The following is a 12064-nucleotide window of genomic DNA, read 5'->3' as shown; positions in this document are numbered from 1 at the left end:
CATAATGCCCTCCTATAGAAAAGTAAGTGATCAAAAACATGATTTTTAAGTTGCTATCTGATGGTTTTCATTACATTGAAATTGCTTGTGTACAAAAATTTAAGCCAATTTTCTCACTTTGCTTTTTTGTTCTTTTTTCTCTAATTGTTACCGAGCCCTAATATAGAGTGGTCTCATATCTTTTTTAATGAGATACAAGTTGTTTTTTTAGTTTCAATTTTATCTGACGCTATCTTGACCTTGCTAATAATGTTTTTTAAACGACAAAAATTTTTGGATGTAATTAATGTTTGTTGTTACTGTTGTTTGATTTTGTTGTTCGTCTTGACTTGCATTCTTAATAACGGTTGATCTCAAAAATCAAATGTGGCATTTTTTTACTGCACTGAGTTATCTGCGTTTGAGGCGCCCTTTCTGTCGATACATATTTTGTTTTTTTTTATCTTGAAAAAATAACTTGAATTTTTGGGGTTTTCTATCTGTTCGTCATTTGGTAGACATTTATGCCAAAAAAGCAGATTAGCAGATTTCTGTTCACAATAACATGGAAATAGTGGACGGTCAAGGAGTACTTGGAGATAATGTAATAGGTTCTGATAATCCAGAAAAAAAATGAAGAGATAACTAGAACAGCAAATCGTTGTTAAAAAGCTGGCCTGCATCGGTTCAGCATAAATTGACCTTCTTAGCTCGTACAACACAATATTGAAAACCATTTAAAAGAATGTGACAAATCACTCGACGATGAGCTATTGGCTAATCTATTGCCTAATCTATCGACAATGAGCTATTGCTTAAAGAAACCCGCCTAAAAAAATACCGGAATATCTTTTCATTGCCGATAAGGGAGGGTTGGCCTGGGCATCCTTAAACGTGAAGACCGTTTCAAATAATGCGCAAAAATAGTTCAACTTTCATGTCCCTTACCCCTACCTCAGTCCGAAGCCAAACTAAAGCAACAAAAAATCATACATGAAATAAAAAAGGAGAGAGCTTGATCCAAAATCGAAAAAGACGCAAATTAAGAGTTAAGTGAGCGATTCTCGTTCTTGTTCAATTGACTTAGCTAGTGAAAAAGGAGCATCAAACTGGTTGAAAGCTATGCCTTTGAGGAAATATCACTTTGACCTAACGAAGCGCGAGTTTCGTGATGACATTGCCCTTCGCTATGATTGGGACCCAGTAAAGATGCCATCATAATGCGCATGCAATGAAAACTTCACTGTGGGGCATGCCCTCCAAAGTCCGAAACGAGGACACACCAAAATTAGATATAATGAACTTTGCGATTCCTTTGCGCAATTAAGTGGTTTGTGTCATGATGTCCAGATCAAACCTCGTCTTCAGCCGTTGCAAAGGGAAACCTTCGCACTTAAATCATCGACAACTGATGATGATGCACGATTAGATATCAAGGCTAATGGACTTTCGGAATCGAGGTTCAACAAAACATACTTCGACGTAAAAAAGTTTAACCTGCTATAAAAAGTTGCCCTGAAAACAGTAGCGAAGCCTACAAGTTAAATGAATTTATTAAAAAGAACAAATTTGAACAAAGAGTAATTGATATTGAGGAAACGCAATTTTGTCCACTTGTCTTCAAATGTTGGAGCTGGCCCCTCAGCTCCCAAAGCGCTGAAGCAACTGGCATCGAAGCTCTCTGCGCAAAAAAGAGGACAGCTACGCTGACGTATCATATCTAAGGATAAAAATCAGCTTCGCTCTCCTAAGGAGTTCCATCCTCTGCATTCGAGGCTCAATGACACTTAGGTGGCGCGAAATTGTTGATGCTTCAATGGGAGCTGTTGTTGAAAAAGTGAGGTCGTTAGTTTGCCATTATTTGTTTGCGTTCTGGTGCTGTCTTTTGTTTTACATTTTTATCTGCTGATGTTTGTGTGTCATATCGTTTTATTGATAGATTTGAACAACACCAAATGTTTCACAAAGACGTAGTGCAGGGAGGGCCCTATACCAGCCAACTTATACCCAGTGTTGTGGAGGAGCATTTCTTAATTGATTTCTAAGATTAAGATTTCTAAGGAAGTTTTTCGTACAGGTTTATAGCTCACACTAAAACCAGCACTAAAACCAGTGAGCACAAACCGAATTTTAAATTCCAAAAAATCACAAATTTTTGTTTTACTATTTGTTAAGAATTTTTAGGAAAAAAAGCGATATCTCAAAAACAAAAGGGGGCTTTATTCAGAGGCTCTATTGTGTTTCATTATTTTTACACAATTATCACAACCCTAAATTGTACCTCTGATAGCAATTATCCAGAGAAGGCGCATTTATATACATTAAAAAAATATTCAAAGATGTGCCTCATAATGTCGTCATTAATTACTAAAAACAGGTACGTAGGCTTAACATAGGTACATTAAAAGGCTTCAATAGATACTTATGTAAAGGATATGCAATCCTTTCTATGATGATACTCAAAACAATTCAAGTTAAATGAGATATTAATAGACAGTTTCCAACAATCAAAACATTGTATACATCTCATTAAATGCCAAATAGTGGGGCTGACGCGTTGTATTTCCAATGCTTTAAAAGCTTCACTAAAATTACTAATTATTCACACAACATAATCGAGGCTATTATTTTAAGTTAGAACTGAGATGCATCAAAGCTTCGTCTTCCAAAAATTCTAACTTTTCTAGCGTTTTTGCTTTTCCACCTCTGAATAATCGAGAAGCAGCAATAGCAGATAAAACTATCAAACATCAGCTAAATTAAAGCAGAAACCATCTCGCTATTTCACCTTGGCTTTTCATTAGCTGGCAAAATGATCAATCCGTGCTTCCATTAGAATTTTGTCGACAGAAAGAACGAAACAGTTTTGAGGGACGCTGAGAACTTATGGAGTATAAACTGTTTTTCCGACCCCACATTTGCGGGGAAAAGAAACTATATGCTAAACATGTTTATTTGTTCAGTCAATTTTTGCCGATCGATATATTCATCGTACAAAGCTTGTCAAGCGTAGAATACCAAATTTAAGATTTTTTTTAATTACGCTTTTTCCGAGGATTTATCGAGGTTTAAAATTTCTGATCATTAGCCTCATTTCGGTTGTTGCAATAAAAATTTATTGTCCAACTTTTGATCAATTTTGTTAAAAAAGATGATAGAACTGTCAGCGATAGTTTTATTGTTTTTACGCTTAAGGATAAAAAAAGAGTTGCTGAATTGCTGGAATCGACTCCTCTGGAAAAAATTTCGGCAAAATTTTCAAAAAATCATTATTTTTCAATTTAAATAAAAATGGCCACAAATATGCTTCTTCAAGCCACTTTATCCAAATTTATAAGTAGTACAGACAAAAAAATTGCTGACACAATATTCGTTTACACAAATGAGGCTATTTTTACTTCCCGTTGCTAAGAAAGTGATCTGGAACAAACAATTTGCCGTACTTTTACTCAATAATATCGATATTTATCAACAACACATCATTTGTTTTTGATATATTAAAATTTTATTCTGCAAAATTATCTATTACGCAACTATAGGGGAAAATTAAATTTTATAAAGTCGAGTATTTATAGCAAGGTAAGTTTTGGTTTCATCGTGGATTTTCACAAGGAAAAACGGTTTGGATTGCATTGGTGCGGTCCTTTTCAACATCTTTTTGGAATTCCTTCCATACCATTTACAGATGAGCACGTTTTTATTTAGCAGTTCAATTAATAACAGATCCCATTTGAGTTCAGATGAGGCCCGAAAAACAATGTTTTCAGAAAAATATTATGTTTTCAATAAAATGTAATGGAAAAATTGTTCAACCTAATCGTTCCATTTCCCCTAAAATGCATTAACGAAGTTTATTAAGAAACAACATGCTTCTCATCTGCAAAAATGGATATTTTAGGTCAAATTTTTGGGTCAGATGTCTCAGGTTTCCTGCAAACATACATTTTGAATCAGAATTTTCAGACAGGATTTCAATTGTCAACCTTAAGCAACGCAAAACGACGAATAGCCATAAAAAGAACTGCACAAAATGAAAATAATGTTTAGCAACTTTATTTTTTCTCATAGAAAAAAGATTTCAACAACTATTCTGATATTTTGTGGTCAACGTTCCAATTTAGCAAGGGCATGACAAGTTCAAATACATCACTAATTATACTCATCTGTGATAAATAAAATTTATCTTTCCAAACGTTAATTTTTGAATTTTTGTCGAGTTGGAACATTGGGGCTAACGTTTGTAACAGCTCCTTTTCGTTTTATGGAGCTCAGTTGTTGGACATCATAGCCGGTGTAGTCAAGTAGGACAAAATGAAAAGAATGAAAAGAGGAACTTACCATTTGATATGCTCTCTCTGAGCACAACAGATCGCGATACCTGAAACGAACATCGTACTAACTAATACAGGAAACAGCAGGGTAGCTCCATTACAACCACTGCCGTCAAAAATTGGGCAAGCTCACGGCAGTTATTAAGCACATGCGTAGTAAGCGACGCAAAATTCAACAGTTATTCTGAATTATTTATTACTATTTAGACCCAACACAGGAATGGGTTAGTAATTGGTCGATGTGCTGGATTAATAATTGGCATCTTTTCCGTTTGTGCCCTCCAGTACGTTATGTGCTCCCCAGTTACAGAGAGCTTATCATTACTTAGTAAATCATTATGTAAAAACATAGGAAATGCATCTGGGGTGTTAGTAACTAAATAAATCTAAGCGAGAATATTAACCAATCAGAATCGAGTATTTAAATTACGTATAGAATTGCGTCTAATATACATAAAAAGTTCCGGAAAAGTTCGTATAACCTAATTTTAAGTAAATAATACCATTATATGTATCGAATAAGGCGGTTTTAGGCTTAATATTTTTAGGTTCTCTAGACGATTGTTGATCGATTATGAACTGATTCTGACGTCAATGACATCAGACAAAAAACCAGTAAAAGAGCATCAAAAAAACCTTGCCGTCTAAACTCTCACTTGTTGCTATGATCGTACTGATGCTTATACGTTATTGGATTGTACTTTGCTTGCATAGACGTTGCTATCATCGATGAGTTATAGACTGACTATAATACGTTGTCTTATATGTTGCTTTAAAATTGAATGTCGCAATTGAAGCTATACGAAAGAGTGTTGTTTGTTTTACACCTTTACAAGTGGCGCCCCACAAGGGACGAACGATGCATGAAAAGAACGATGAAACGTTAAAATACTTATCTTTTATTTAGCCTAATTGTTCCGATAATTTTATAAAGTAGATATACCATGTGAGACTAGATGCTTGTTCTGCGATGGGAGTTCTTGGATTTTGGCAGTTGCTGGATTCGACAGGGAGGCAAGTTTACCCCTCGAACCTCTTCCCGGACAAATTGTGGATGCACAAGGCTAATCACGGAGCAGCAGGCAAAAAAGAGACATAATCAGTTGATGTTTTCTCGAGCATGCAAGTTGCTGTTTTATGGAATCCGACCGATATTTGTTTTGATGGACCAACAGCGGCTACCAAACAAGAATGAACAAAGACGAGAAGAAGGAGCCATTCCCAAGCTATGTTAGAGAGCTCTACGGGGGAGATGAGAGCAAATTCTATAAAAAAAATACAGTAAGACGGAAGAAATTACTTTAATTTTTCGCAGTAAATTCATAATTCTAACACAAAATTTAGACGGCAAGACCAACCCGCCCCGTGATTTATTTTTTTTTCGAATCTCGCATTGGGTATTAAAGTATTGAAAATAATCTTTGTAGAAAAAAAGAGGCAAGGGGCGCCCGCAAACATAACCTTGGGACAAAAAACATCGATTTTGAAAGTTTTTGGTAGATTTACCGAAAATTCGAGAAAAATTGATCAAGTTGGTTTGTATATCAAAATTACCTCTGATATAGAGAAAATCGAGAAAATATGCTAAATTGTTCAATTTTGAAAAATTTTGGTCAATTTTGATGCAATTCTGAAAACTTTAGAAAATCAATACCGAATATTGATAAACCGTATTTTCAAGCTTAAAACCGTCCATTTTACTGGATTACCGTACCGTAATCAAGAATTTGCAAAAAATTGACCAAAATTTGAAAAAAAATTGGACAAATGCATCAAATTTTGACAAATTTGTTAAAAAAAAATTCCAGCAAGAAGGTTCGTTAATTTAGTGAAACTTACTACACAGAAAAAGTTGTGAAAATTTTCACAACCTCCGGCCTACAAAAAAATTATCGAACTCCCATAATTTTTCTCGTCGCTCGTTTATATACCGTTTTTCGTCCGCGTTCTTTTCGTTCTTTAACTTTCCAATTCTCCGTGTTCCTTTTTTTTCCAATAAGGTCGATCTCCCAAAACTTTGCTTTTCGTTTTCTTCGCTACTTTTCCGATTTTCGATGTAGCATCTCATATGGGATGAAGTATGTTGTTGTCTTTGCTGTAGTATGTTGAGTATGCTAGTATGCTGGTTTGTTGTTTAGGTCTTATAGCTTTCTAGGGTGTGACTTAAGTTTATTCTCGAGTTACGGCTGGATTGCCCTTTGACTTTTCAACTTTACTAATTTATTAGCCTTCCTGCTGTAGTATATTAATTTTTGCTGCTCTATGTTTGCGTGTATCTGTAAGATTGTTAGTTGGTTTGGTTTTTTGCCTTCTGGGGTGTGACTTAAGTTTATTCCGGAGTTACGGCTAGATTGTTTCTTAACTTTTCCAGCTTTCATAGACTACAGAAGCACTGCGTATTACTGAACTTTTGCTGTAGTTTGTTTAATATTGTTGGTATGCTGATCGGTTGTTTAGGTTTGAATATTGCTACGGTGTGACTTAAGTTTATTCTAGAGTTACGGCTAGTAAATTTCTTGCTCTTTTCTTCCATTTAGTATACTACTGCTTTGCCGTAAATTAGTTCGTTATTTGTATATATTAAGCCCCATAATGATTTGTGCTAGTTTGTCTCTTGCAGTAGCATCTCTCCTCCTTCCTAGGGTGTGACTTAAGTTTGTTCTGGAGTTACGGCTAGTTTGTTTGGTTGAGTTTGTTGCTGCGGTCTGCAAGCATAGTGGTTCCCGACCTCCCCGCTCGCTGCGTAATCGTCTCCCACCCGTTCCGACCCGCCTTTCTGTTTCGTTGCGCGCTACTCGCTCAACGCCTCCGTTCCGTCCGTCTCGTTTCCCGTTTCTCCGTGCGTTGCTAGTTCAGCATTTCCGTCCCGTCCGTTGCGTCGCCCGTTTACTACCCGCGTTTTCGCCAGTTCCGTTCCGTTCCCTGTTGCGTTGCGCGTCGTTCGCCCGTCCTTCCCGTCCCGTCCGCTTCGTCTCCTGTTTCGTCGTGCTTCGTCCACCCAGTCCTCTTTCCCCGGTTGCCTTTATTCCTGTTTAGTCTCACGTTGCTTTCAAGCACGTTAGACGCCCCCTCCACTTTGCTACTCATTTTCGCCGAGTAATTCATTACTCGGTAACTTCTTTTCTGCTCTTCGACGTCTTGATTATCAAGTCGTTGTCATTTGGGTTCAGTATAACCCTCATTCCACGTGTTTGGCTGAAAGTTACTCTTCATTGATAAATTAGCCATTTCAATATCATGGCCGAACAGCAAGAAAAACTGAAAAAACTCTTTAATGCAAGATCTAATCTAGAATCTGAGTTATGTAACATCCATAAGGACATCACAGATGCCATAGATCGTCAAGACAGGAGGGTTAAAGTTGAACGCTTGGTTTCTAAGTTGAAGGATGTTTTCAGTAAACTAGTGCAGAAGAATGAAGAACTGTTTGACTTAGCCAGTAAAGCGGAGGACCCAGATTCAATTTACCCTGTCCTTGAGCAATGGTTGCATGATGTAACCAAGAACAATGATAAATTCTTGCTTGCGGCTAGAAGCTATATTGACTCAGTTGCTGACCGAGACACCGTATGTGAGGGCGTTAATCCTCAAGGGCAATCTAAGAGAAGTTCACGCCGGACAACATCATCAATGTCTAGCCAGCGTAAACATGAATTTCTAATGGCAAAATTAAAACGCGAAGAGGCCGAGAAACAAGAACAAGCTGCCATGCGCCTCGCTGAGCAAAAACACGAAATTGCCATGAGAAAAAAGAAGCTTGAAATACAAATGGAGCAGATGGCACTTCAAGAAATGGAGGAAGACCACCGCCAGCGTGTTGCAGCAGCTAAATTAGATGAGGCTGATTTGATGGATAATCATTCATTGTTTAGTCACCACTCAAGTGAACTGAATTTGTTTAAAGATAGGGGATCAGATAGAAGTCAGGGACTTGTTCAGGATTGGGTAAATTCGTTTCCAGCAGGTAATTCAAGTGAGTTAAACTTTTCTCGTCCTGGTTCAGCAACCGCCGACCCTCCTGATAAAGATACTTCCCCTAGTAATCCTCCAGAAAACCCAAGTAATGTTGCCGATAACTTACATCATCTTGAAATGCTTTCTCAGTACACACGGCCAGGAGTTGCAATTTCTGTTGCTCAGCAAGAAGCGTTGTATCAGGAATACCTCCAGGCTCAACTGCAGCAACCACTCACTGATCAAAGAGTCGAGCAGGCACATAGTCCCTCAGGCAGTGGTAAAGTGAACCAAGTGTACCAAGTACCAGTCGACGTACAAAATGTCGCCATCCCACCACCTCAACCACCTATGCAAACTCCCCGGCCACCAACACCCGTTATGGCACCAACGAACTCCATTTTCGTACCTGATTTTTCAAAAAACCCACAGGTAAATCAGTTCTTGGGTCCGAAGAGCTCCAGTGTGCCTTGTCAATTACATATGTCGATGCCTCATGTTCCGCAACAACAGAACCCACCTCAAAGTAATATTCCACACCAAACACAAGTCCCTATTGCCCATTCCTCGCCAAATGTACCTCCACTTCTAAACCAACTCGTGAACCCGCCTCCTGTATTCCCGCCTCAACAATTATATAATCCTCAGCCTCCCATGGTTCCGTCGCCCATTCCAGCGAGCGCAACAGCATACTTACACGTCCCCAACATTCCACAACAAAACATTGTCCATTGGCCTCAAACCCGCCTGGTACCGTGTCCTACAGAACAAAGACCTCCCCAGAACTGTAACCTTGATCTAAACTTGTGGAGTTTTCCTCAGAATAAACCCCCAAACGTAAACCAGGCGACAAATAATGCTACCGTCTATAAAAATGTTCAACCGTAACCTCACCCAAGCACAGCTAACCCCACTATCAGCCATCCCATCTTGCAAATGAGTGCACAACATAATCCAAATAGCAACTACGCAGCAACTTGTAGCATCCCTGTTAACACCTTTAGTACAACTACTAACATAGCGCCACCTTTTGTCAAGCCGGTTATAAAGCCCACATATGGGCATACTGCCCCGATACCATTGTGTTGGGGTGGCCCACTGCATCCCACGCCTCCAGCGCCAGCATCTGAAAATGCAAGCTTGATTAAGGCATTCACTGACGCCTTATCTAGCAAGAGGAATGATCCACTACCCGAATGGAAGTTGTCACAATACAGTGGGGATCCTCTACAGTGGCACGAATGGTATGGTCAGTTTAAAAGCGCAATCGACTCTCAGTCCTTAACTGATGATGTAAAATTGACATACCTTAAGACCCTCGTTACAGGTAAAGCTAAAACAGCTATAGCTGAGTTCGCCTACTGCGGCGCAATGTACAAAGACGCACTGAAGACCTTAGAACGTAAATTTGGCCAACCACAGGCGGTCATAAGTGCACATTTGGACAAACTCAACGGCTTTCCACCATTGAAGATGCACAATAGCGATAACATCATTAACTACTCGGGGTGCATTTCAAGTCTAGTCGGGGTATTTAAATCGCTGTCATATGATTCGGACTTAAAGAGTGCTGCGCTTCTCAACACTGCCGTACAGAAGCTACCACCCAATATAAAGGAGTCATGGTCACTTTTCACGGTCAAAAAGCATTGGGTGAAACCTACTCTTCTTGATTTCAACGATTGGTTAAAAGAGAAGGCCGAAGCGCACGATTTAATGAAGAATACGGCAACTAAAGCAAGGACTGAGGATACCAACAACTCAATTACAAGATAAAAAGTTGCTTCAAAGGCATTTGCTGCAAATACGCAACAGAAGAGTAACCCTAAGCCGCAACAGAGATCTCCGTCAACATCAATCTCTAGTTGCATTGTATGCAAAGGGAGCCACCGGTTGTGGGAATGCCGTGTCTTTAAGGAAAAGACCCCCACGCAGAGAGCCAAGGTCGTGGCTGAGGCAAAGCTCTGTTTCTCTTGTTTGCGTGATAAACACATGTTTAGGCAATGCCCAAGTCCCCGTAAATGTAGGAAAGATGGTTGCAACAGCTCCCATAACACCTTACTTCATGGAGCTGAAAGGGTTTTTCCAGCTAAACCCTCAACAAACAAGAACATCGATACTTCGAAGTCGAACGCAGGTACAAGTAGGCCATCTACGGGTCAACAGCAACCAAGCAAAACAACCACTTTGTCTTCCGTGACGGATGTTAAAGGCCTCCTTCAGGTCACGGAACTGAAACTTACTAATTCTTCTGGCACTAGTACTACGGCGTTGGTTTTATGCGATACCGCTTGCAGTAACTCTTGGGTGTCCGATAGTCTCGCAGCTAGACTTGGTTTGCAGGGTACCGCATTAAAACTGACCGTCAAGGGTATAAACACGGAAGAACTCATAGACACAAAGGTGGTTCAATTGACTGTGACACCTCATAAAGACCAAGACTTCGAAGCATTCACTGTGCGTCCCTACGTGAGGGAAACATTAAACGTAGGTTCCGACATCATTGACGTCAAGTCCATGCAAGAAACTTACCCACATTTGGCAGTTCTAGATCCAGTAAGATATAGCTATGGAGAAATTGAGATGATACTTGGACAGGATGTCTACCATGCCATCCGCCCGTTAGAGTATTTTTCAGCCGACAAAAAGTGCTCACCGTTCGCTGTCCGCTTACCCATAGGTTGGGTTTTAAGTGGCCCACTCCCGTCAAGTTCAAGTTTAGTCTCGACGTGTTTCAAAGCCAATATTGAACAGGATTTTGAATTAGCTTGTCAGGTTAAATCTTGGTATGATATGGAATCGTACGGCGCGTTCAAGCAAGTTGACCCACGATCCGCAGCGGATGCTCGCGCGCAGGAAATACTTGAATCAACAACTTTTCATAACGGCCAAAGATACGATGTTGGTATGTTATGGGCTGATGACAACATCCAGCTCCCGAATAACTACTTTTCATCACTGGTACAGCTCAAGTCTCTCGAAAAGCGGCTCTCGAGAGATACGTCATTGAAAGAAAACTATTCTAATACCATCCGTGAAGACTTGGAAAAAGGTTACTTGATTACAGTTCCTGATGCTCACAAGGTTGAGCAGCGGTCGAATAAAGAGTGGTACCTACCACATCATCCCGTAATCAATCCGAACAAACCGGGGAAAGTGCGTAGGGTATTAAATGGTGCAGCAAAGTTCCACGGTACTTCTTTGAATAAATCTTTGCTCACTGGCCCCGACCTGCTCCAAAACCTAATCCACGTACTACTTAGGTTCCGTCAACATAAATTCGCCGTGTCCGCAGATATTGAGGGTATGTTCCTCCAAGTGGGTGTTCCTGACTGTGACCAGCCATCACTGCGTTTTTTGTGGCGGGAGGACCCCACAACAAATGTTGTAGTGTATCAATACACGCGCCATATATTTGGGGCTAAAGACTCGCCCACATGCGCTAACTATGCACTGCAACGCACGGCCCGAGACAGTGTTATTCAGTACCCGGAAGCAACCAAAGCCGTCCTAGAAAACTTCTACATGGACGAATACTTGGATTCGGTGGAGTCACCTGAGAGGGCTCTCAAAAGATCGAAGGAGTTGGTGCAACTTCTCCATCAAGTCAGGTGTTTCGCCTGCCGGCAAGTGTCGGTCACTAGTCAGGCGGCGTCCGTGGGCTCTTTTTTGGGTCATGAAGAGGTTCGATTTATTCCTTGTGAGGGTTTGATGGCAGCGCTCTTCGGGCACTGCCAACGTGTTTCGATAACTTTTTATGTAGCCTCAGGGCCTTACCGAACACTTTCTTCTGGAATTTT

At 39.9% G+C, this 12064-nt stretch overlaps 1 protein-coding gene across 2 annotated transcripts in view; it reads right to left on the bottom strand.

The window, feature by feature from the left end:
• Positions 1–12064, bottom strand: part of LOC142336192 (uncharacterized) — a 57867-nt gene that overhangs the window by 22078 nt on the left and 23725 nt on the right. For both annotated transcript variants that reach the window (XM_075384835.1, XM_075384836.1), the window contains exon 6: positions 4318–4357. In XM_075384835.1, coding sequence (XP_075240950.1) covers positions 4318–4357 — 40 coding nt within the window. The remainder of the gene's footprint in view (positions 1–4317; positions 4358–12064) is intronic.

Source organism: Convolutriloba macropyga, chromosome 3 (assembly GCF_964194025.1).
Source record: "Convolutriloba macropyga chromosome 3, txConMacr16.3, whole genome shotgun sequence".
NCBI classification, from domain to species: domain Eukaryota; kingdom Metazoa; phylum Xenacoelomorpha; order Acoela; family Convolutidae; genus Convolutriloba; species Convolutriloba macropyga.
This window is presented reverse-complemented; position numbering and strand designations above follow the sequence as displayed.